The sequence below is a fragment of the Oxyura jamaicensis genome, chromosome 1 (genome assembly GCF_011077185.1).
Source record: "Oxyura jamaicensis isolate SHBP4307 breed ruddy duck chromosome 1, BPBGC_Ojam_1.0, whole genome shotgun sequence".
NCBI lineage: Eukaryota > Metazoa > Chordata > Aves > Anseriformes > Anatidae > Oxyura > Oxyura jamaicensis.
In genome coordinates, this window is record NC_048893.1 from 96,218,567 (window position 1) to 96,245,860 (window position 27,294).

Here is a 27,294-nt window from a genome sequence, read left to right on the forward strand (position 1 = left end):
TATTTCTCATCTCATCAGCTTGAATTGCCTATGGTGTCCTGTAGTGCTTCACTGGTGAACCTAAATGACTTCCTTGCACTCTGAAAAGTTTCAGCTGTCTGACTCCCTGCCCCTCCCCCCCCTTTTTTTGTTTAATTATTTTCTTTTTTTCTTTGCCTTTTTTTTTTTTTTAAAAAAAAAAAAAGGTAAATACAAGGGGAAAAAATAACAACAAAAAAGTTATAATTAACTGTGAGGGAGCTTTGAAGGAAACTAACAGCAGTTTATTATGTCTGCTTGTGAGTGATACTGCCAGGAAAACACCTAACTCATAAGCAAAAAAGAAGCATCCTCATTGAGTAAAAAGTCTGCGAGTGTGGCTCGCCTTAGTTGACAGATGTCCTGTTTGTTGCTTTTTCTGTGTGGCTTTTTTTTTTTTTTTTTTTAATCCCAATTTAAAGACATAGGTGTAAGTGCATGTGAAGTGAAGCAGAGAGCCACCCAACAGGTGTGCTCTGCTTTCCCTTGTTGCAACTGGACATGCAAGTGTTTGGGCACTGCTTGGGAGTCCTCACACAGATGGAGCAACCTGGTGTGATCTTTCATGTGACTTCTAATAACTTTGTAGCTTAGCTCTGACATGTTGGTTATCATTAGCGATATAACTGTACTTCTGCATCAAGGTTTTGGTGGATGGTCCGAATCCATCAGGCTTGTTGGAAGACTTTCTGAAAACATGAGTCTTCCTTGGAGTTATGCTCTGTGATCAGATATGGAAATGGGTGAGCCATTCTCAGCACATCTTCAGTTCTCACAGGTTACTGAACAGGCAACTTCAGCAGTTGTACCACCACTGAAGTCTGTTACAGTTGCAGCTATTTACATTAGTGGTGTATCTGGCCTTAAAATCATAGCAATTATGTAATTGGTGCATTGGTCTTGGTATAGCAGAACAATATATAGCACGATACAGAACAGAGAATTGCTGTCTACACAGTAGTGGTATATAGTGGGAAGTGAACCTTCATTTCATGAAATTTAATTTTCTTGGCTCAAAACATCAAAGGACAGGTTTTAAATTGGTAAGGTTTAAGTTCCTTACTACATCTTAAAGTATGCGCCTGCACCTCTCCTTTTTACTTTATAAATGAGCACAGCCGTATCTTCTTTGGGAAGTTTCATCTCCACCTCCCCCTCTATTGTCTGGATTTTAGGTATCCACCCTGTTGAGTGTAAATCTAGTGAAGATTGAATCCCTCTGGAGTAGAGAAATCCCAGATTATAACACAGGTTCCAAGTCCATAATGCTAAAGCCACAACATAACACCACATTTATTAGATAGTCCTCACTTTTTATAAGGAAAATGTTAGAAGAACTCATAACAAATGCAAGCTGAAAATCATTAATTTTTCCCATGTGGAAGCACTAGCTGTTCTTGGCTAAAAATCTGACACTCTGTAGGTGAAATTATTTGTTTTTTTACTTGCTGCGGGAACATTTTACCTCTCTCTCTCCTCTGTAAGGTGAAATACCATAGAAACTGTGAGATTCTAAAGTGTTACAGATCTTTTTGAAAAGAGATAGAGTCAATAGCTGGCCCCTATCAGGAAAAATTATGTTGTTCCATAGTGGATAGCCCGCACAGACCTTGCAGGGTGATTTTATCACGCCATGTTTCTCTCCAAATGAGGCCAAAACAAGGAAGCACACATAACTTTACCAGCATTCTTGAACTAAGAATCCAAGAAGCCAGTCTAAAACTTCAGCGGGGTGTAAGTTTGTCCCAAATAAACTATAAAAGTGGAAGCAATAGCATTGTTACTAATTAATCCACTAGGCTGTTAAGTTGTGTTTGTTTTTGTTCTGGGAAGGGGGAGAAAGCAGCTGTATCAGATTTTAAATGTTACTTTTCTTTTCTGAAATCCAGGTCTACAGCATCAGGACAAGAGCAAGGAAACTTCCTGGTTCTGAAGTATAGATATAACTTAAGACCATCTAGAGCTGGAGTCAGTGCAACTGGGCAGGCAATATAACCATCGTTGACTCCTTCTGCACGGGGCAAAGGACACACATGAAGATGAAGAGCCAACCATTCTGGTTTTACTATTGAGCCTTTTATTTTTAAGGCCACTTATGGATCCCACAGAGTTGGAAAACAAGCAAACAGACAAACTTGCTTTTCTTTCTTTTCCTCATCTGAGCCTGCTGCAACTGGGCAACCTAACTCCTTTCTGCTACTTTAACAGTGTTTTGTTTTGTTGAGCTTGATATTTTTATGAACAGTTTCAATTGTCAGGAAAAAAGACTCTCTCTTGACTACAGTGCGCCTCCTTTCAGGAATACATTATTTTGTAGCTCTTTGTGCATCTATTTTTGTAGAAATACAGAAAGTTTGGGTAAGGATTGACGGGCTATTTTAGGATGACATATTTTTTTAAAAAAAAATGTAAAATTGTTAAGTTCTGTTTAAAGAACTTGCTTTCAGAGAAGCACTGGCAAAAAATGTATAAAATGCTATTTTTAGATGTCTGTGATGTGTTTGTGCATTTTGGATTTTGTTTTGTTTTGTTACCTCAAATATCTATCTTTCCCTTCTTTTTAAAGAGCTAAACCTTCCTTCTTTCCACATTACTAGATCTTGATGTTTTTGTCCTCTAGTTCTAGCTTAAGCAAGTATAATTCACACCTAAAGTTTCAGCCAAATATTTTTCCTGCTGGTGTTAGATGCTAGTAAGGGTGTGTTTTTTCTTGTTTCTAAAGACAGCTTTGTGCTGTACTGATTGTCAGAAATTTGAAAACACCTTTAGCATGGAGCAAAGCCTAGGGTAACAGAAGCTGTATTTCCAACCCATCCATTCTTTCAAAGTGGACCAAATACGTCTATGGATTTTTTTATCAGACCAGAGTTTGGACCACCTCCACAGAAGCTGATGAATGCAGTCGCCTATGAGTTGTGTTTCAGATGCTCATAGTGATTGTAACTACTAACATACTCGTATTTTAAGTCAAGAGGCAGGACTTTCCACTAAGCTACTTCAAGGGTTTTAACCTGTAACATGAATGTTTAGGATAGAAATGTAAATTTTATAAAAATGTGTGACTTGTGGAAACAAAATGTTTTCAAATGGCCTGATCTGTCAGCTGAGCACCTCATGGGAAGTGCTGAAACTTTCAATGCCTGTTGATGTCAAAATCTGGTTGCCTAACCTAAGATTTGTTGGGGGCCTTATGGGACCCCAGCTACAGCTCTTGAATGTCATAGGAAGTTGTATGTGCTCAGCATGCACAAAGGCTGGGCTTTGCTGCTGTCAGGGTAAGAATGAACTGGGAAATTATATGGCCATTCCTAGCCACAGCACACTACAAGGTGTTTGGGAAACCCCATTTTTGGCCTGGGCCTTGAGTCTGACTTGATTAATCATGACTTTAGTTGAAGTCAAGGGGGAGTGGGATACAATCCTGAATAAGGGCTGCAAGATTGCCCTCAACAGCCCATGTCCTGCAACGGGCTGCTGCTAGATCAGCCTCCAGGCCCAGCAAAATGGTGGTAACTCCAGCAAAATGACAGCATGTGCTTTGATGGGTGCGAGTATAAGATCAGGGCCTGGGTTGCCAAGTCCTGGCTATTGCTTGGAAATGTTACCTTTCTACTCCATTTACCTTCAGTGAATGAATATTTTTTGGGATCCCCCTGTAATATTTCCCAAGGCTCTCATAACATATTATATTTCTGTTATCATTGTTTTCAGACATAACTGTCTAAAAGGCAAACCAATTACATGGAAATCAAGACCATAGACATCGAGACAGATTAAAAAAAAACAACAACAACAAAAAACTTTTAAGGCAGTGAACATTGTGAATGTAGGCTTGTCAGGTGGACACCACATGGGAAGGGGGGAGGAGGAATGTTGGGATGTGTCTGCCAGTCTGAAATTCAGGCCTTCCTCTCTGCACTGCTTCTTCTTTCCAAGCTTTTGAACTTGATCCTAAGAGGTGTTGAGTTCTCCCTTGACATGAGAGGGCTTGATATGCTGGCACTGTGGGCAGTAGGATTATATCACAGTTTGGTAAGACTCTTAATCGTGTATCTTGCTGATATGACATTTGAGACAGTGTAAAACTATTGACGGGACTATTCTTGAATATTACCTAGAAATAATAGGGTTGTTGTTAGTGTGTTGGAATGCTGAATTAAATATTATTCTCCCTCATCCCCACTTCTTGTCCTTATAGTCTATCAGCATTTCTTCCTTAAGGAGTTTCACTCTTATGACAGTTCTACATATTTTTGCTGCTCTGGTGGAGCTAGCTTCTTGGTTGGTCAATGAATTAATAATAGAATGGGAAAAGTGCATGGGAAGGAAGGTAGCAAAAGCCTCCGTGGCTTGCTTATTTATCAGGACAGTATAATTCAGGAAATATCTCAGGAATATGAGTTCCTAAGATAGATTAAAAAATGGGAATTATTACAGTATTAGAAATACTGGAAAATAAAAGAAAATAAAAAGATTTTATTATTATAATTATATTATTTTTCCCTGAACTTGGCAAAGCTGGAAGGCAAAGAGGCAATGTATTGCAAGAGAAACAATGAGAAAAGTTGTAATTTAACTCTTTGAACATCAGGGTTGGAGATTTTGGGGCAGGGAGAGCAAAACAAAAGGCAGTGTTTCTTTTTAATATGTAGTATGTTTGACTTCCTGAAATATTTAATGTCTAGCAAGAGCAGTCTGTTCATTGCCTTTGTTTTTGCAAGCTCAGATGATGAAAGATCTCCTCCTGTTCCCTCTAGTTGTCAAAGTAGAATGGGACAGGAATAATCAAACCTGAGGTTTGCACTGGAATTCCTTTCTGGACTGTTTTATTGAGTTGATGGCTAAAGGGAGTGGATATGTGATGATTCTCTTGCTTCTTTCTTCAAGGACTACTGTCATGCACTGTTTTGTTCATCAGCTTCCACTGCTGAACTTGTGACTGTACTTGTATAAATGTGCAAGGTTTTGGGAGACAAGTGCAAATAAAAAACTACTATTTTCTACAGCTGTGCACACCCCAGTCAATTGACTTTGAAAGACAAATTTCCTCAGTAACTAACTGTCCCCTGTACTAACAAATGAGATGAAAGTAAAAGCACAAGTACATAGCAGTAGCCTTTCTTATATAACCTGTGTTATGAACGACAGGAAAGAAAAAAAGTCTTATGACAAATTTTTAAGTTAAATTCAGCAGATTTGCTTCTCTGTCATGAGCACACATATACATGCACACTTATACACACGCACAAATGTTCTTATGAGAAGCAGATGCTATGTTGGTCTTGCTCTTGAAGGAGGAGGGGAGTGCTTGCTCATGATGTTGCAGTTACAGCTTATTGATGGCAGTGAAAAATTTAAAAAAGAATGATAAGGCTGCTCATGCTACCAAAGGGCCCTAAAAATCAGGTTACAGGCAAGTTATGTCTTAATGTGTTACAAAATGACTTATTTCATTCGTTTTGTGTGTGGTGAATTCCAATGATGTAATAAGAAAGTGAATGATTCATTTTTTGAGGTCTTATAAAAACATTATGTACTCTGACACTATTTCTGGGATAACATAGGGAAGCTATTGTTTTATTTCAAGAAAATCTAAATGCCAAACTTTTAAAATTGTCCAGGATTTTATTTCATTCCTATTAATGTTGAGAGATCTGCTGTCATTTTTTTTTATTTTTTTATTTTTTTTTCTTGTTTGCCTGAAGACTGGGAGTGTTCTACCTGCCCACCAGTTTTTGAAAAGCAGATATCCATTTTGTTTCAGCTGTGTATTCCCATCCTAACAAGATGATGCAATACTACAGCTACTGAACACCCAGCAGATCTTATTTCTGGTGAGCTGAATAAGCTACACTCGACAACAGTAAAATGCACTTTGTTCTGATTCCTCTTCACACATGTCACACAAATTCAGTTATTGGCTTTTCTGATGCCTCTTTCACAGGGTGAAAGTCTTCAGTGAATGTTAGGGTTTTCTCAACCTTCTTCTTCTCCTGCCTTGAAACATGCTTTTGGGGATGAATCTCTTTGCAGCTTTCAGAGAGAGAGGCTAATTGCACACCTCTTGAGAACAGTGGTTGTGGGACGGAAGGAAGTGTTGTGTCTCCCCACCTGTACTTATGAACAACTGCCTTGCACATACCCAACCTTTCTGCTTCCAGCCTATTGTGTTTGTCTTGCTCTTCTCTCCTGTTTCCTTATGTGTGTGTATACATTTACACACACAGATATACCTAGTTCCCTCTATTCCACTCTCATGCTTCAAATGCATGTCATTTGGAATTGAAGTGAATGACATCACTAAATCTCATCTGACTGAACCAAACAACAACAAAAAGATATTTTATTGCATTCTCCATAACCTCAGGAGTGAATGGATTTTTTCCATTCTGAGAAGAAAAAAAAAAAAAAAAAAAAAAGTGAAAAAAACAACCCCATACCTCCAAGCCCAACCTTTCAAAAGCCCTGATTTGTTTTATGTGTAAAGATGACCATGTAGTCAGCAGAGTTATGCAAAGAGGTGCAATATGTTGCCTTTCAGCAGACAAACATATCGTGTTGAACGCAGTTCTTTTAAATAATTTCAGGTACAATGTTTTTCTCCATAGCAATGGACCAGCAACATATGTTTCTTTTAAACAGTTTAGAAATATATATATATTAAATTGACTTCTTGGCTTTAATATGTCTGCCTTTGAGCTTTTAAAGGGTATTTGAATGATAAATATTAATTGTGCGTGTGGATTTTTTTAAAAGTTGATGTATATAGTTTGGAACTGAATTCTCATGTAAAGCAGGATGGTATTTAAAAATAAATACTGCTTTTACGTATTAGCCCTATGGGCAAAATCTGACAGTTATGATGCAAGAAGTTGTCCCTTTAAAGCCTAAGGGACTTGCACCAGCGCGAGGTCAAAATCCCAGTCCCTGAGCCAGGAAAGGCAGGAGGGGTCTTCTTGCAAAGTCTGAGCTGGTTGGTAATGCTGTTAACAAAGATGATGATCTTCTCCAGCATTGTATGCTGATGGTTGGGCAGCCACTACACAACACATTAAAATTAGACTGTACTAGCAGGTTTACACTTGTCCCCTCTTACAGGGTGAACTGCTTGCCAAGGGGAATTAAAGATATCCCTGGAAACCTGTATTTTAGCTGCTCTTGGTCTGCAGACTGCATGTAACCCTCTGGCTGTTCTCGCTCTGCAGTGTCCATAAAACCACCACACCATGATGGGACCATCTCCATCCTCCAGTACCTGGAGTTCCCTGTGAACTTGCAGGGTGTTTTTAGTGCCTAGTAGAGGTAGTTTAGAGATGGGAATGATTAAAATATCACGGTTCTTAACCCAATCAAAGGCACAAGCCTTCAATATGGATCAGCTGTGCATCATTGATGATGGTCGTTACAGGAGTCCTATTCTTGCTTCCTTCCCTCAGTGTCTGTGGAAGTCTATGATGGCATTGAGATCATTGGGACCAGCCATGAAAGCCTGAACTGCAGTCTAGTGTTAGCTGACACAAAGTGGAGGCCCAGGGTCTGGTCCAACATTAGTGGACATAAATTGGAATCCTCCTTGATTCCAGTGGGCTTGGGCTCAGGTAACTAGTACCTATATAAAAACAATATTTATAGCAGTTGAGGTTTACAGTAATCTAGTAAAGTATCTGCAGAACTATGCTGCACGTTCTCTGCTAGCTGTTTGTATCTATCTTTTAAAATCATCTGTCAAATCAGGGTTCTTCTCCTTCCCCACTTCATTTCCAATTCTGCTTCCTTCAAAACTCCACTGAACTTTTCATCCCTCTCATCAAATCTGGTGGAGGACTTTGTAAAAAGTGTCACTGTTTTAATTACTGAATAAATAAATTAATGTGAATTTTATTGTTATATTTTTAATGTAGCATTTTCGGTTTGGTCTGTATTTCTCAACAATTAGCTAATGCTTTATTTTTATTCTTATGCAACTGAAGAACTCATAAATCTCTTTGTAAATTACAGCATCCTGAGTTTCTATTCTTTTAATGGGATTAATTTTTACAGCCACGGGTTTGATTCCTGTTGAAAACACTATAAAACAAGTGTTCTAAGATGGTCCTCCACTGAAATCGGACAGAGTAAAATCCTAAAATATAAGGCTTTCCAGTTCAAATGCTATCAATTACTTCTGCTGTGATGTTTTCTGTTTATTTTTTTCTTTGTTTATGTCTTTTTAAGATGCCTTAGTACTAGAGGCTTCTTTAAAATCACACCTAGTAGAATCACTACCTGATGCTTCTTGGTGCATGAACCTTTTAATTTTTGAATTTTGTTGCCATTTTGATGTTCATCAAGTCGAAATTTTCCATGAAAGTTATTTACTCAGATTGATTTATTATTATTTTTAACAGCAAAGTTCTGTGATTCCCATTAAGGAGGTAACTTTGCCCTTGCTAAAATTATTTTACAGCTGTTTAATTATGAAATCTTTGCATGTCTGTGTTCTGGATTGAGGTCTGAAGGTTTGATGTTTCAGTCACAAATATATCATTTGCTGTTCCAGCAGAGGGGGTGGGGGGAAACCTCCAAACCTTGGCCAAGCACTGAGCTTTTGAAAAATTGCCACTTGCACGCGATCAGCAGGGAGCTGTTAAGAGTTTAGTTGCAAAATTCTGTAAAGATCCTGACCATATGGGCTGTACTCTGTTTCAGAGCATCAGTAGATGAGCAGGAATTTCCCATATGTCCTGCTCCAGGCATCATTTCCAGGACTGGACAGCAAGCAGAGTGCTTTGTCTCTGCTCAAAATCACCCTCTTCCTTCTTGGGCCATGAGCAAAAGGTAGGGGTGCTGCCAGAAACATAAGGAGAGGAAGGCCAGGGAAGGAGGAGTTTGGGTTCAAATCTTCCTGTAGGAGAGAATGGGGTTGGGAGCTACTGGGAGAAAAACAGCCTGCGTGCACAGTAGAGATGAAGACGAGATGGGAACCACTTCAAAATAAGCAAATAATCCCTAATGATTGCTTGGCTTATACATGAAAGAAGTAGAGGGGGATGTGACAGCCATCAAAAATACAAGAATAGTGTGGGGACTTAGAAATTTGGGACAAACTATGTGTCAAGAAAAAGTTAGGATAAACATTGCAGGAAACTTTTTTCTTTGAAGTGAGTTGTGTACACTGTGGTTTAGTCTGTGAAGAAAGATGAGGGAGCCCAGTTGGTTTAAGACAATCACATATATCCTCAGTGAAGCAAATGCATTTTAGGCAACAGTATGTTAATGTGGAGGATGAGCTAGCTGAAGTGCTTTTTCTTCTCCCTGTAGCATCTTCTACCAGAGCAGGGCTCCAGTGGCCTTGCCTCATGTCTTGGTTTTCAGATGCTCATGGATGTTATTTCTATATGATCTCATTGTATCACAAAGCAAGAGGAGGGGAAGGGATGCATGCTCAAAAGGGAGCATTATTTTGTCACTGATTTTGTCCATGCCAAGCCACAGCCTCTCTTCATGTATATTGGTGCCACTCAGTTGATTTTAGTGATCTTAAATCCATCAAGAATCTCATCATTTACATCCTAATAAATCTAATTCAGGGTTTTATTAGTTGGAAACTGGGTTCCATCCTGATGCCAGGGGGAGGTGCTTCTCTTGGTGCCAGGAGGGACCTCAGCAATGCTCAGACTGCAATGAGGACATGAGGGAAATGCCATGGAAAATGTGAGGTGCGAGGCTGGCATCCACTGCACTGGTGGGGAGGCAAGCATGGCCAGGGGCCAGCTGCTGGGGCAGGGTCTGGTGGTCCAGGAGTTCCTTCAGCCGTCCATGGGGACCCCTGGTGCAGCAGGGCCAGTCGTCCCAACAGGACCTCGGGCTCTGAGGGATTATGCAGCCTGTGTGATGTGGAAGGCCGGGTGGGGACCGAGACATCTGGTGAGGATTCCTCATGGCTGAGCTGTGCATTGGGCTGGGATGCCAATTAATTTAGCTGATTTCTTTTTTGGGGTTGTTGGGAAGAGGAGGAGGGGCTGGATGCTGCAGCCTTCCAGTAATTGTCTCTCCTTCAGAACATCACTTTTGCTTTATTTCAAGAGAAGTGAGAAATTATATTTATTATTATTATTATTATTTTAAAAGGAAAAAAAAAAAAAAAAAAAAAAAAAAAACACCAGGAACTACACCAATGCCTTTGGCTTCACAAAAACTGTACATCTGCAATGGTTTATCACTATGGCAAAATGAGTGGGTAATAAAGTTTTGATGTCGGCCATTGTATGTACAGAGGTATTGCAGTCATTGAAAATGATTTGTTATGTGAATGCCCATAGTAGCACCAAAGTTCAAAGAGAGGTGGTTTGTTTTTCATGCCCATTTAGTTATGAATAACACCAGCTCTAATTTCCTTCTCCCACCAGCAGGCAGAGAGTTCTACATTGGAAGCCAAATATAGCAACAAAGATTTCTATATCTGGCCAAAACCAAGAAATATGTTCCCTTTTAAGAATAGCACTCTATTCTTTACTGGTGGGGATAGATAAAGAGAAAATTCAACTTTAAGGAACTTTCTCAGTGGGAAACTCCCTAGTCTCTCTTGAATGTCCTTTTTAAGAGTATGAGCTTATTTTTTGTCATCTATGTCAATGGGGATGATTTCTGTAGAGACTCATCGGTAAAGCAGTTTTGTGGTGGCACTCTGTATAAATATTGTTGGTGTGTTGTTTCAACCCACTTGCTGGTGTGTTGTTTCAGCCCTCCTTTGTCTTCTGAGCAACAGAGCCAAAGCCAAATGGAAACTCTGCAAGCTGCACAACTACCCCTGCTTTTTCTTCATCCTTTTCTTTCAGGTTTGCTTTTGTGAAGTAATTCCTTGGCTCTGACAGATCAGCTCCTGCTCCACCTGACAAGTAAGCTTGAGGAGGTGACGTGCAGCAGCAGCATCACCCTCATGCTCCCTTCCTCCTTGGATTTCTCATCAAGGGGGAGTATGTGGGAAACCATCCCTGTGTTCTTTTTCATGACTTTTTTTTCCATTTTCAAGTTCTGTAGTGCCCACAGAAAGATGTCTAGATTTGGTGGGCTGCCCAGTTCCCTGGCTGGCTGGGCTTGAAGAAAAAGGAGGCATTGCAAACTAAAACCAGTATTCTTCAAAGCCAAATACTTCCTCCACTGATTAGTTGATCTTTCCTGAACTGATCATCAAAATGAATGTGGACATGGGTGTCACTCTACCTTTTTTAAGCTGAAATTTTCCTATATGAGAAGGTAATAACCCCTTTCTGATCTTGAGCATTTTCTTTAACTTCTCTACGCTATCTGAGGAAGGCTATTCAGCCCTTCCTTCGAAGGTTTTATTCCCATTCCAACCCACCCCCACCACCCACCCACAAGCAACTGGCATCTCTGACACGTGAGCAAAAAAATCCCGTTCTCTAATGTACCAGATGTCCTTGTTTTAGAAGCATTGCCTCATTATTTTTCAGACTGGTTGGCTGAAGGTCTTTGCTGTAAGGTGAACAGTTCAGGATTATAGATTTCAATCTTCCTCCTTTGGAATTCTGGGATTTGCTGCTGTTGTTGACTTCAGTAGAAACAGGTTTGGACACCTAATGTATCTTAAAATCAATGTGGGGAAGCATCACGCGGTGAATCTACTTGCACTGGATCTGTTCTGCAAGATGTGTTACTGATGGAGTTTTAAATAAATACAGGGATGTTTGGAAATATTTTGTGTATGTAAATATGTAAAATATGTAAAACAAACTTAACAGCTGTGGGGTGTACTCATTGCTCACATGAGGAGGCTTTGTGCAATGTTTTTTTCCATCATCCCCTCTTTTTTAAGCCTCTGCATCTTTTCCAAGATAATCACTTCTCTGTGAATCCCACTGGACAAGGAGGGCGGAGGCTGGCTGGGCGTATGAGTTGCCCTAAAGACTGCCCAAACTTCCATGAAGAACCTCATACTTCGTCATGAAGCATGCTTTCCACAAAGCACAGCAACATGTGCCCTGAAGGCAATGCACAGCAACTGCTTCTCAGTAGAGGTGGGACACGGTGTGGGTCCAATTGATCTTGGCCATCCAAGAGTGGTAATGCAAAGCACAACACACAGCAAAAAACAAAACAGTCACCAGTGTATGAGTCTTAGTTTCTTGAATGTAATCTTTTTCTTAGCAGTTTTGCAGCCTCAAGTCCTTTATTTAGCCAGAGGGAGCTGAAGCCTAGGTACAAAAGAGATCCTGCTGCAGGCTTCAAGAGTACTTCAGTATGAAGAAAGTAGCACAGAACAAGCTCAGTCCATAGCACTATTAGACTCTACACTTTTATTTTATTGTTGGTAAACAGTGTGCTTCTTTTAAGACATCTTTTCAGAGAGGGTAATGCATCCTCTATGCACATCAAGTCTCTGCATTGTTTCTGAATGCATCAGTTCCACAGGATGCTTTGTGTGACTTAGCTACCTGTTTTTTTTCAATGATTTTTCCACCCTTATCCTTGCTTTTGTTTTCCATTTCCATTGCTTTAACGACAGGCTTCCAAACTTCTGGCTGCCTAGCAATGTGGATGTCTAAACTCATGGCAGAGCAACTCTGTGTCACACAGTTAGCATCTGTGTACACAGTCAGTTTAGCCTGTCCAAAAGCTTGGGCTCATGGTTGTCAGAGGGTGCAAAACAAATACGAGCTCCATTTCCTGGCTTGGTGGTTCCAGTCTCTGCAAATGGAAGTGCTTGGCATGAACAGCAGCCCTGGGTAAAAGGCAATGTGGAAGTAGAACATGGTTCAACAGGAGCTCAGCAGGTATCCTGGCTACCTCAGGAAAAAGAAAAAAATAATAAAAAAAAATGCACTTATTCTAGCAAGGAGATAACATAGTGCATTCTTCGGAGATTTATTGCTTCTTATTCTCCTTGTTCCCAGTTAGATTAGCTGCTCTAAGTATACCACTCAGGAGAGCCTAAGTATGTTCCTGCTCACTTCCAGGCCTTTTTGCATTGTTGCCAATGACATTTTTGTGTGAATAGGCTTGAAGGGATCTTCTTGCTACCAGAACTTTATCACGCCATGCAGCAGGTGCAGCATACCCATTCAAACTTTTATATGATGAGTAGATTACCAAAGTCATCCTATAAGGGTCTTGAGGGCTTTTTGCTTCCTAGGAAGAAACACAGAGATAAATGTAATGATTTGTTTGCTCTCAGTGGAGCTAACCTTTATAGATGTGGCTTTAAACATTTTGGAAATATTCTTTTGCATGGAGTTCATTATGTGACTGGCACATCCCTGGACATTCCTACCATTACCAGTTGTCCTCATCAATATATGTATGTATCTTTATGAGATCTAGTATTGTTAGGAAGCTCTTCCCAACCTTACTTGTGACCTAATGCAACAACAAAAATCAGCACCATGGTGGGTCAGGACATTAGCAATCTATAGCAATGCCTTTGTGCTATATTTTCCTGGTTTAAAAAGTGACAGGTTCCTTCAATCTTGTTTCATCAGCTCCTGTCTCATGTGGTTTCTTCTAGAGATTGCATATATTCTACCACCATTTTCCCCTTGCAGTGACTGGAAATTGTTGCCAGCCTGGATGATACAGCAAAGTCTCTGAGGCAACTGTTGAAGCCCGTGACTTGAAAAAATGTGACTGTTGTATGGCTCATGGATTGTGCGGTTAATTTTCTCTTGTTTTATGTGATGGAAAAGTAGTTGCTTTTTTTTTTTTTTTTTTTTTATAAAGCTAGATGTGAAATGACCAGAATATTATATAGGCAGAAGCAGAAACAACTCAAGAGCAGGACCCTGAACTTCTTCCTGTCCCCATCACCACAAAGCCTCTATGTTGTCCTGAAGAGACCGGAACAGGAGATGGTCTTTCATTCCTCACTCCAAGATTACTAGCTAGAAAGCATTTTCTTTCAGTTGCTTTCTGTTTATGATGCTATGCAGTATGTGCTGGTCTTATCAAATGTGGACAAGAAGCACCAAAAACATTTGGCTAGTGGTTTAGCTGCAATAGCTGCAGTTCTGCTGTTTTTCATGAACAAACTCATCATTCAAAGTATTCACTTGTAAAGCAGTATTTGCAATGTGAGGGTCTAGTAACAAAGAGATTGATGTCAATCTTGTTATTTGGATTTCAAATATGGAGAAGGTTAGAGGAACACTGAAACTAAATAATATGTGATTGCCAAGCTTCAAATCTGTCCCTGCAGAAATTAGTTACTTCTAGTATTTCAGACTGTATTTTGGTGGTTCTTAATAAAGTTTCTCTTTGGTAAAGGACAAAAAGTAACTGTTATCCATGACAGACACTGCTGATTACTTTTCATGTGGCTTTTTGCTGACTTGAAGAGGTCTGAGAGGAAGTATAGAGAACCCAGATCAACCAGTGTCAAAACCTCTAGTTCCCCCATGCACAGTTTTATTCATCATTGTAAAGTTTCTTCTACACATCTCAAACCTGTTATTTTCTTTATATGAAATCGGCAAACATTATAATTTAATCTCAGCTGGAATATTACTTCTCCCCCACCCCCCTTGATGGGTCAGATTTAAACCATCTGCAGGCAGATGGAAAGGAAAAGTGGAATTATTGTTTTCACCAAAAAATTTTGCAGCTGTCAGGGTGTGTTTGACACAAGCCTGATGGCTGAAAACAAAGACAGGACACATTGTTCCAGCTGGATATCAGAGAGCATAAGAACTCTTCATGGCCAGCTCTTGGACATCTTGGGGCTAAATGAGGTAAACAAGATCATTACTTAGCCATACTCTCGGGCTTTCCAGAGAGAGCTCTCCACTGAATTATGTACTGCTTTTGTTGGGCCTCAGTGAGACCCTATCAGTTTTAGCATGAGGGGGTGACTCTCCAAGTGATAGTCACAATACATCATAGAGATCACTGTTTTGTGACTGACATACTACATGGCACAGGCTACAACCATCGATTCCAGTACCTGTCATTACGTATTGCTTCTATAATTCAGATAATTTATGGCCCTGTCATTAACAACTGCAGACAATGAAAAAGGGCTTTAAGCAGAGCTTTCTAGGAAGGACACTAGGAGGTATGGCTTAAGTCCTCCCAAAGTGGACTAGCAGATTACTTCACCGCTTTGTATCCAAACACTAGTGGCTCCTAGGTCATAACAGCAGTACTTCTTTTGAAATTAGGCCTTTCCACAGCAGTATAGTCTGCCTGAAAACCAGTCCAACACTTCAAGCATGTTTCTTCTGATGGTTTTGCCAGTCTTCATTAAAAGTAACTGTTCCTCCTGCTTGCAGCAAGCTAGGCATCTTCAAGAAACATAGATGAGTTTCCACCTGGACTAAAACACTAATCTTCTTATGCGTTTATTGTCTTATATGTAAAAGTATGATTCTTCATTGGCAATGTGGTGTTTAAAACTGCAAGATCTTCCTATTTTTTTTTTCCCTATTTGATGACAGACCTTTTCTGTGATTTTGTGCTTTTTTAATTACTTTTTTTTAAAAAAAATGTTGTTGTTATTTTAACTACTTGAGTATTAACATCAGCAATATAACCTAAGATAGTTAACAATAGCATTCTTGTCCTTTTCATCATGAGTTTTGAGAGTGATAATCCTATGAAGTCATTGGGAGGACTATTTTTCTGCTCTAAAGTGTCAGCCATGTTTTATCTTGATCTCCCAGGACTGACACTGTTGTGTTGGTATTTACTCATGGTGCGTTTCTTCCCCAAATATCTCTGTATACATCTGTAGACAAAATGTGCTTGAGCTAAGCTAAAACTAAGAGAAAAAGTCATTCAGGAACTGTGAGCTATTATCTGTCATTAAGTCATCTGGACCCTTGTGGTGCACAAGTTTGGAGTTGCACTGCTGTTATTCTGTGGTTACTGAATGTGTTGTACAATAGCTCAAATTGAAAGAATTTTGGAAATGGTTCATCATCTAGTTCTGAAGACCCAGTTTCACACTGATTTTGGATCAAGGTATGATGGGATCATGCTGCTACAGTTGTAATTTGGCTATCCTGGAAGGAACGAAAAGCCCCAAAGATGTTTCCATTATTTTTTCGCTTGTTCTGGGGGACCAGAATTTTAGCTTCAAAAAGAAAACCAAGAAATCAGAGAGATATTGGCAGTATCACCACACAGAGACCGAAAAAAAAGGTAGATCACATAGAGTAGAAGCCGAATCCTATTCATGTCACTGTCATTAATCCAGCAGGTATAGTCCTAATAGAAATAGTAAGAAGAAGATATAGTGAACCAAAACTGACTTGCACAAAAGGAATACTCTCTACCACTTCTGTACTTGATATACAGTGCTTGGACATGTACTATATAAAGCCTTAGTGGGAGGACGTAACAGGCTGTGCTCCCAAGGAGGTACTCTGCAGTCATTTACACCTGCACAAAGTGGGTGTGAAATGTTCCCATTCAGAACTGGAGATGTTCATTCTCATCCACTTAACAGGGATGTAAAGGAACATGGAAGTGGCCAGACAAGGGAAAACCAGGCCTTGCATCTTGCTGGCCCCAACAGCGTCCCCAGTTCATGCTGGTTTATCCGGCAACCAGACTCCTGGACAAACTGGGAGTGCCTCTGTTCTGTGCCCAATCTCCATGAGCAGTTCTGAGGGGAAAATTATAATAATAATAATAATTATTATTATTACTAATGATGATAATAAAAACAATAATAATAAATTAAAAACAATTGTACGCTTACTCCTTTGCTGCTTATAGCTGTCTTTGTAAATGGGAAAGAGAGGATACTAAGTGTTGTCAATGAGGTAAGGTTGTTCTGCTCTCCCTGAGCTGTCCATTTGCATTCAGTGTCCTATTATCTGTAGGTTTAAGAGATCTGTTCCCATGTGGCAGATCCAGCTGTAAGTCCATCACTTGCTGGAATCTCTCAGAAGGTGCATCTGTACCAATCCCTGTACCTCCTTGAGAGGAGGATGATAACAGGCTCAAGTAACAAGAGAACCTGAAATAAAACTAAGAAAGAGTGTCATAAGGGATGACAAATGTATTACAGACCTTTGAATTAACCTGAGGTACGTTTAAGGAGGGAAAAACCAGGGACCATAAAAAAGGAGTTTGTAGAGAAAGCATTCTGGGATACAAATGTGACTTGTAGCTGATGCAAAATAGCTCAGACTCTGTCTCTCAGGAAAAATGCAGAGATTTACAAAACTCCTGCAAATGGCCAGCTGTAGAGGTGTGCAGTTCTGTCACTGGTGCAGCTCTGCTTTTTAACCATAGATATTTAGTTCCATACTGCTGCCCTAACAGTGGTGTTTGAATCAGAACAAGAAAACAGTTTTCTAATGATAGCTTTTCCCCCTGTCTGCCAGCTGACTTATTAGGGGGAACACTGGCAATTTCAAAATGTGTTTAACAAAACTGATCCTCCAATTTGTTATTTCTTTCCTTTTAAAGAAGTGTTTTAATACGTAGACATGATCCAAAAGCCATTGGATTTTGAAGACATTATCCACCATTTATACTGGCTGTTTTGGGTACATCAGAGTACTGTAACATTTGTTGCTCTTTCTCAGACACAGCTGAATATGATCTGCCTTCATAGCAGTATGATGTAAGGTCTCAGATGGGTCCTTCTCCATTTCTGTAGTTGTAGGTGCATTGAATGGTCATTATTAAAGCAGACTCCACTTCCAGAAATGTGATGAACATTATCTTTTGCGATCAGTATATTCCACTAAAAAGCAAAATATTTTGATTAACTAATTAAAGGTCAAGGTAATAGGGTAGAAATTTTCATCTGAGTTGAATACACAGCTGGCCAGGCTGAAGGAAGTGATAAAGAGCTTTGCTGCCATTCCTCAACCCCTTGCTAACAAAGATGAAGACTCAGGTAAGCCTTCTGTTTTTTACCATTAAATTAAATTTGCATTGTGTTTGTATGGTTTGCTCTAGAGTACACAAATCAGCTAAATGAATGTTATTGATATGACAGGGTGTTGTTTTTTCTCCTGTGAATCTGTTTGTATAGTTGAGGAAGTTGCTTTCTCAATTAATACCTTGCAACTATTCATTTAATAAAACTTACAGAAGGTGTCTGAAATTTTTAAGTAGGAAGAAGTGAAGAGGTATAACAAGATATTATCGATGCATTTTCTGTGTTTTGAAGTATGGTTATTACACACCTACTTGGTTCTAGTTTCCTTACAGAGGGAATCATGAAGTTTTCTGTATATATATATATATATATATATATATATATATATATATTGTCTTCTCTGGGAAATTTCTAGAGAAGTTTGTGTTTGAACTGAACTCCATATTGAACTCTGGGTACAGTCTTTTATTGGGCTGGATGCATAATAACAAGTGTACTTCTGAGAAGGGGTATGAGAGCACAAAGTCTCCTGAAGTCAGAGTCCTTAAGTAAAATTGTAGCACAGCTGAAGCTAGATGGTGTTTTGCTATTGATTTCATTAAGGTCTTTTTTTTTTTTTTTTTTTTTTTTTTTTTGTATTATTGTTATTTGCTTACCTGAACTGTTCAAATCAATTTGTGAAAAATATGTACATTATGTTCCACTTCATAAAGACCACATATTGTTTGACTTTGCGAGGAAAAATATTTACTTTTTTTGATGAAACTTGTATAAGTTGTTTAACTGTATATTTAAACTGCTAATGTGGAGATCATGCAGGCAAAAGAAAGTATTAATATGTCACTGGACATTATTAATTTTAGTGCTTACACTACAGTTAAGGGTTAGAATTTGACCAGAAGCGCATCCTGTGTTAACTGTTGCATGCAAACACAGTTCTCTATGTTTGAAAAATTGCCTTCTGCCTGTAAATGTAGCTGTGAAAAACTGGGAGAACAGGGAGGTCCCCCTGCTGTTGGGAGACAGGTGACTGCAGACAAGGACGTTATCGTGGAGCAGTGCATTACTGTGCTCCTGTGAAACAAATGCCTCCCTACAAAAGTCTTTAATGTGAAAGGCAACAACGGATAACATTAATTATGAAAACAGGAGATTTAAATCAAATAAATAAATTGAAATCCTGAGCTGGATTGTTCAGAATTTACCTATGTCGATTGTTGTGTAGGTGGCTATAATTGTAACCGCTAGGCATGGCCTGTGCAACAGCTTGACTGCTTCCATTTACAGACAATTATTAACAACACTGTTTAATTACAAGCTAATTTCCTCTAAAGCAGCTTATGCTTGAAGCTTCTGTGATTTAAATGTGAAATGACCCCATTATTCCTTTATTTAATTGATATTAGCTGAAACTAATTAAGATACAAAACTCAAATCAACTTTAATTAGAGAGCCATTACTGGCATATTTCTAATTAGTATTAGAGGTGGAAATGTTTGTAGTGATGCTGAACTGTTAACATTAAAAGTAGCTGTATGAGCCACATTGAAAGTAAATGGCTTTGGAGAGAATATATCTAGACAGCTTTTGTCTAAATTTTCTTTAAGTGACAAACTTAAACTGTAAACCTACCCTTAAAGACAATACACAAATTGTCATATTTATAAACTACTTTGAAGACACCTGTATGTGTGTTTAGTTTTCATGGTGCACTATTACAGCAGGCTGCTTTTCTCTCTTAACAGAGAAGCTAAAATTGAGCTAATCTTCCCCAGTTATACAAACAAAGTCTCATTCACAGCAGGGTAAATTTCTCCAGCTGTTTATGGACCGGGTATGAACAGCTGATTTCTTCTAAAGAACTCAAGCTGGGAAACAACAGGGGAAAATGCTGTTGAGCAAGAGGTGAAATGGGTAATGGTGTAACTTACTATGACACTGGTCGTTCAGAAAGCTGTGCATTCTACCTATGCCTTCTTTTCTGATGCTGTTTGATTTGCCTTTTTTTTTTTTTTTTTTTTTTTTAACATGATCACTTTACTGCTGTAGAATGCATCAATGCTATTATAACCACCTTCATATACTTTGGTTAAAATAAGTAACTACTTAAAAAAAATAGAGCAGCTGGGTGGGAAGGAGACTGCAGCAGGACAAGGAATGGAAACTGTAGCTTTTGAACTGAGGAAAGAGCCCATGATGTGGGAGAGCTTCTCTAAACTACAAGTGTAATGTCAGGAAGGGATGTGCTTATCTGTAATGAGCCTGTCCTCAGCTGTCCCACAAGAACTTCCCAGCCCTACTGGTAGGGGAAGGCTTCTAGCAGAGGCAGGACTGAGGATGGAGGCCAAAATATGGCCTGATGTTTCTGCTGATACCATCATCCTAGTGCTGTGGATCATAGATGCTGGTGCTCACTGAGATGTAAAACCTTTCCGGTGATGGTTTCACTGGATGCATATTCCCTAAAATGTTGCTTCTGCAAGTTGCATTGCTCATCACTGCTCATGAGTTGTCTGTCCCCACCCCCGTATAAAACTTCTTTTGTGCTGGATAGGTGTAAACCTTTCTCTAACAGTGTTGTATCCATTCAAAAACCAGCAGATCAAATTTGCTCTGATGCTGTTTTTTGTTTGTTTGTTTGTTTATTTTTTTTGTGTGTGTGTCACTCTATGTATGTAACAGGTAGAAAAAAGATTAAACTGTAAATCTCTGGACCAGTTTCAGGAGATGCAGTAGGATGATAGTCTACATGTGTATGAAGGCATGTAAAAGCACTTTTTGCGTATTTGTTTCTTCTTGCCTGTTTGTATTTTTCTCGTCTTGGAGTGTAACCTTTTAGACAAAGGTTGGATCTGAAGCTTAAACAAATAAATCATATCATGCAAAGGTGTATTATGGTAGCTTAATATTTGTTAGAAAATAAACACAACTATACTCTTGTGAATGGCTCCTTGGTATGGCAGGCTGATGCATACCAGGCATCATGGACAGTAATAAGCAATATGTTATCAAGCTGCTGTATCTCAGTGATGATATGGCTCTACCCAGACCTCCTCCTGGTGTTACATAAGTTTGCCTCTTGGCTCTTGTAGGTTTACCTTTCTTAGTTTACCAGTCTTAGTTTACTCGGTAACTTGTAAATTGCACCAGAGCCAAAAAGCTAATTTATCTTTACTGCAGAAAAAATTTTTAGCCAAATCCAAATGCATGGAAATGAGAGAAAATCCCTCTTAACCTATGTGCATCTGGATGAAGCCTTCAACTGGTATCACTGACTTGCAAGTGGATCATGTTCTAGATCTCCTCTTGTATGTTGTTAAGATGAATAACCAGAAAGGAAATGCTGGCTGAGAAATAGATCTTTAATTTTTTTTTACATACCATGAAAGTAGCGTAAAGAAAGTTGATGTAACTAAAAGGGTCTATATTTCTTATGGAGGGTGGGGGTGGGGAGACAAAAATAAGTCTATATCCCATTGCTGAGCAGTCGTTAGCTTTTACAAGTTACTTCCTTTTTCCAGGGTCTAATTGGTGGCCTGTTGGGAGCCCTGAACTTTGAGCTGTCAAAACATCCTCTTTTTTTTACCTTTTTTTTTTTTTTGTCACATTCCAATATAATTAGACAGATCATTACAGTAACAAACACAGTACCAGCTGTTTGAAGCTTAATAATATTTAAGTGTTACCATTCCTTTATTTTAAAGGTACCAAAACATATGGGAATCATAACCCATTTTTCTCTCTCTCCTTACTCTCTCCTAAGCTACATGTTTGTATTCACTTGCCAAACCTGTGTTTGAAGAAAGGAGAAAAAGAAATAATAATTCTAAAATAACCTGTAATAACTCCAGCTCATCTGTCCCATTCATGAAAGTCCAATTCTTCTTCCTTCCCCAGTTCTTTACTGACATTACTTCTCTGGGCACAGAAAAGTGACAACACTGCATAAATAGATTGGTGCCACTTTTCCAGCCTAAAGCTTGGTTAATGACAATAAAAAGAATAATAACGGCAATAAAGATTTTTTTGACTGCTCTTTTACTTGAAAAACTCCTTGAGGCAGCAGATGTGTCCTTTCTACTTGGGGCTACATCACTGCTTGGGTGGATACTGGAACTAATTTCTCTCCCAGGATTCAAATTTTCTGCAGCAAAAGTGTCTGTCTGTTTTCAGATAGACACTTACTTCCTCACTTCTCCTGTATAGTTTTAAAAGGAAAGCTTATATGAAAGACCAAAAGCACAAGAAAGGAAAGTAAGTAGTACAGCAGTTTAAAGATACCAAAAAAAATTATAGCCAAACTCACCTTGTGCAATATTACTCAGAAAGCTGCCGAGTTATTCCAGGGATTAAAATGACCACAGAGCTTGCATTCCTGGTTGTTCAGAGCTAGCTTTCTGCCAAAGTATTTTAAGACTTTGTCATCTTTTGCTTTCATGTAACCAGGGTTCGGGTCCCATAACTTTATCCCCTCCACTCAGAGCTCTGTTCAGCAAAATCCCTGGGCTTTGCTTTCAGTGTTTATAATGGGTGGGAAGAATGTGCAACAGGAGGCCTGAAGGAAGAGGGAAGCCAAGGACAATAGTGGATTCGCTAATGCAATATAACTGGGTTTCTCCACCTTGCCTGGCACTGGGACATATCTGTGTGTACAACATTCAACAAGGGGTGTACTTAGTGCTGGTCAGGTGCAAGTCATACCCTTTCATAAGGCAGCAAAATATCTCCATGCTTGGGACTGAATACCCTGGGTGCTTAGTGGGAGCTTTGTCAGACAGGTTTGGCTGGGACCCTGGGGAAGCTGCCTCTGTCCCAGTGGCATCGTGGTGTAGGGTGGCAGGCAGTGCAGCTCAGCGCTGGAAACAGGCAGCAGGTGTGGTGGCTCCCTATCAGCCAGGTGTCCTGTGGGGTCTCCAAAATGGCTTTTGCTTCAGCTGGAGATTAAAATCTTCTTGAATGAGCTCTGTGTTTTGGTTTCTTTTAAAAGATTGTGAGGTTGGGGCCAGTCTCCTTTTAAATATGGAATGAAAACCAGCATAATTGCTGCTACCCTAGCCATTTGCAGAAAGTACTGCATGCATGCTCTCAGAGATGCCTGAATTCATGCTATATAATGGGGGTGATTTCCTGTAAATTCTGATTAAGGATAAGCATTGGTAACAAAGGGAAGTTAAGGAGATATTAAGATAATAGAAAAATACATCCCGGACGATTTTTTTTTTTTAAAAAAAGTATCATGTTTTATCAAGAGCATTTTCAACAGAACGTTATGAATGGATACTTGGCTGCATAAAAGATGAAGTGCTTTTCCTTGTTTCTTCCTTTTTATTTTATTTTTTTTTCCTTTCCTCACCCTCTTACTACTTTCAGTTTTGAAAATGAATCCTTTCCAACAGGCTGATCCTTTTTTGATGTTGAGTCAGTGGACAACTGAGCTATTTCACACTTGGAGAGCCAAATTTCATCTCCTATTGCACATGTTCAAGCCTAAATTTGGGCCTCAGATGTTTCAACAGAGACAAGATTACTGCAGGCACAGGGTGTAGAAATTTACACTGAAGCTTGTGTAGGAATGCTAGCAAGATAATACTTTCCAGGATGGGAAATCATTTCACCTTCAATGAACAATGTTGAAGAAATAAATATGCTTTAAAGAACAACAAGAAAGAAAGAAAGAAAGAAAAAAAAAAAAAAAACACACACACACACACTTCTGTTCTCTCTCTCTCTCTCTCTCTTTTTATTTTTAAAAATTCCTTAAGTATGCTAAAGGGAACTTTAAGGTCACATTATTTTGTCTGCATGGCCAACCAAGACTCTGGCATACATCAGAGAACCTTATGGAGTGCTGTGCTTAATGTTGGTGACACTCCTTTGCTCTGGCCTGACCCTCTCTTACCCTCAGAAGAGGGTGACATGGTGATCTTAATGTTGTTTTGGGATGAAAATTCCCTACTCTTGCTCCACTGTGGCAGATATGGGGGAGGAAAGAGGATTGACTGTAGTCAGAGTATGAACTCCCCCAAGACAGTGGACATGAGAGCTCTGTGAGATTGATAACTGAAAATGTATATTATACCTATATGTGCCATTGGACTTCAGCTGTGAACTGAATGCCTTTAATCTGCAGTTTGTCCCACAGCAGTCTCTTTAATGCTGGTACTACAGTAAAACCATACAGAAAAAGCTGTTGTTTTATGCTTAGCAGTTGTTCATGCACAGCCCTAAGCAGGGGGAAAAGATTTTCCTGAGTTGCTGGGAAGGATGTTGAGATGGCCCATTCTCTGCACAAACTGACTCCCTCTAGACAGTGTTCAGAGATCGATAAATAGCTTCACATCAGTGTAAAATTTTATCTGAATACTGGTGCCTTGGCAGCTCAGTGTTTCTTTTATTTATTTATTTTTACTTCAGCTTCCCTGCTCAAAATAAGATGGTATCCTACTGGGATGATTAAAACCAGGTGGCTGACTCTGAAGTCAGCACACTACATAGTATAGCACAAGATGAGATGCTCTGAGGAAGATTTTCTTGTATTATCTGCTCTACTATTGTAGTAATTAAAACCCAACAAACCAGACAAAAAAAAATATCTTCTCTTCCACAACTGTGTTTGTCTTGAGAAATCCAGAAATAATTTTGAATATTGAAGCACTCAAGCTATTTTTACATCTGTCTTAGAGCTGAGCTGTGTCCATTTTGGTTTAGGTTCTTTTAATTGTGCTAAAATATACCCACAGGGCACGGAGTTCTGTTGTTGTTAAGGATTAAACATAAAAAGGAAAAACTGTAGGTTGCTGAGAGGCAGTTATTTTTTTCACCTCCAAGTGGACTAGAAGGATGATGGTGCCAGAGAAGCACAAGATTTATTGTTTGAGATTTTATCCGCTTTTTAAAATACAAACAAACTTATTTTGAGAATATGCAAATAGAGTACTATACAAGTTAATGAAGGACAGTATTTGGAATGTGTAATATCAACTTATTAAAAATATGCAGACAATGTATTCTCCCTAGTGTTGTCTTCTAGAGTTGCATTCTGGCACCTTTTAGTGTGAAGTGGAGTGAAAACTATAGCCAGCTATTCAATACTATGAACGCAAGGAGGTGAGTTGCCAAGACAGAAGCATAAGGCTGTATGATTTGTGCAACTACTTTGATTAAGATGCCCAGTGGCTCCTTGTGAGTAAGTTTACAAAACAATGGCCCATATGTATGGCAATGATAAAGTGACTTATTGAGTGTCATGTCTGATACTCATGGGGAATAAATGTCTTATCTTGGTGTGTGATACAGAGGTTGCTCATACTTTTTGAACGTACTTGTCTGCATGTAGATGGCACTGATTATGTGAAAATGACCTTGTCTGAAAGCTGATGTAGCCAGGGTGCTGGAGGACTTAGTTCTGCTAGTGCCAAGTGGAAATTACAAGGGGGCTTTGGTCTGTGTTGAGCTCTCTACCGTTTAGCTATTTATGTTTGAAACTACTTGGTTAAGTTGGTACCAACATAACCTGAAGGTGCACCTGTTTATTGGTGGGCAACCTGTTTATTGGTGGACTTGAGAGCAAAACCCGAACTTTCAATTTTGCCTGGAATGTGCTCTGGACATAATTCGGAGATGTTTTCTCATCTCCGTTTCTCTGAATGCTGTTGAAACACTGTTATGTTCTTGATGACAAAAATCTAGCATGAGGCTGTTATCAGACAGTAATGTAGCTCTTCCATTTCAAAGGTATTTGGAATTTTCTGTGGATTAGCTTTAGTCCCACAACTGTCTATTTAAAAGATCGGTATGGTTTCTTCTCTGTACTTCTTAGCATGAGATGGGCTCATAATATATTATATTTTAACCATGAGAGGAAAGGAAAAGACCACTTCCGCTAAGCCACAAGCATTTTGTACAGAGATATGTTTTGATTCAGCTCCCTTCATCCATCCCAGACTATAATTTGCTTTGCTGCAGGCTCCTTAGGACTCTGCACAACATGTGTATGTTTTTGGCTAGTTATTTCAAAACAATCTTTAAAGCTTATGGAAGGCAATTCTGAATTTTAGTGGGGGGAGAGAAAGATTTAAAAATAATCATAGTATACATCCAGTTAAGGTTTCTGCTCAGAATATCAGTTGGCTAGTTTTAGCAATAAAGACCCACAGAGGCTTGGAGAGGGGGTATGGAGCATGCTTATTTCATTCTTTCCCATCCTTTTTGGCTTGTGAATTTTTCCGTAAGATATCAGTTAAAAAAAAAAAAGAAATAAATTTGGATTGCTTTTAATGGAATCTAATGACATTTTAATGTGTGGGTGAGAGGTGTAAGGCAGTGAAGCCCCTGAAGCCCAAGGCTGCTGAGGGTGAGCGCCCAACACCTTGAACTGCTGACCCAGTTCCTTAGACTACTGCATGGACTGAGAGCCAGCAGTGACCTTCTTGATGACAAAGGCTGCCTTGGCAATCCTGGCTCCCCACCTGTCTTTCTTTCCTGTTACGAATAGGCAGTGCTGACACTTCTGCGCATGAATATAGTAGTCCACGTTGCCTAACCATTGTGTATGTCTAATGGTTATTATCCATTTCCAAAATTCTTCCCTTGGTTTGAAAACAAATTTCACACAAGTTGTGTGATGCAAGAGGAACAGCATGTGTGCTTACCTCAGCATGTAGAGAGCAGTGACAAGTGTCTCTCCTGCTTGTACCCAGCACATCTATCTCCAGCTGTACAGAAACAGGGTGGGAAAAGTGATTTACGCTCCAGTTTCACAGGTATAAAGAGTTAAATGTGTTACTAATGTGTTACTAATCCTTATTAAAATGTGTTCAGTGTTTAAAAAAGGATAACACTTGTAAGAGTGGGTAACTTCATAGTTTATAACTGCCTTAAGTCTCTTTATGCAACTAAAAAGAATGACATGCTTAGTGTTAGAATGGGGCTGGAAGTGGAAGACAACTAGGAATCAAGCTTTTATCAGAAGTCAACTCTATTTATTTATTATTTTTGTGGTCTTTGTTGGCTTTTTTTAAAATGTGTACTTTTGTTATGCATTCAAACACTTCCTTAAGGGAATCTGTGTGAGATGCCCATTGTGAAGGGTGCAGTGCACATCCAGGAGGCAGAGGCAGCATCAGCAGTTCAACTCTATGTGAAATATTTTGGACACTTGCCAATTTTTTTCTCATGTATTTAATAGCTTTCTTAATGTCCTGGCTTTCTGGATTAGCAGAGAGACCTAGCAAATGGAAGCCAAAGAGCTCTGTGTGCATGCTCATGGGTGATAGGCACAAATTAGAAGGGCTGTGGGAAAGGACCCCCCTGACATACAGCTGTTGTGCCATGTGTATGTGCTGGGGAGGGGGAAGGCAGGTGGTTTTCTGATCAATAGCGTTATACTGGTCTGAGCAAACTTGTGGATGCAGTTATGGATTACGCCTCCTTCACATAATATG

General features: G+C 39.3%; 1 protein-coding gene across 12 annotated transcripts in view; it reads left to right on the forward strand.

The window, feature by feature from the left end:
• VGLL3 (vestigial like family member 3) overlaps positions 1–8,015 on the forward strand; it is a 93,458-nt gene extending 85,443 nt beyond the window's left edge. For all 12 annotated transcript variants that reach the window (XM_035315317.1, XM_035315325.1, XM_035315319.1 and 9 more), the window contains one exon: positions 1,908–8,015. In XM_035315317.1, the coding sequence (XP_035171208.1) occupies positions 1,908–1,951 (44 nt within the window). In that variant the 3' untranslated portion in view covers positions 1,952–8,015. The remainder of the gene's footprint in view (positions 1–1,907) is intronic.
• Positions 8,016–27,294: the final 19,279 nt, after the last annotated feature.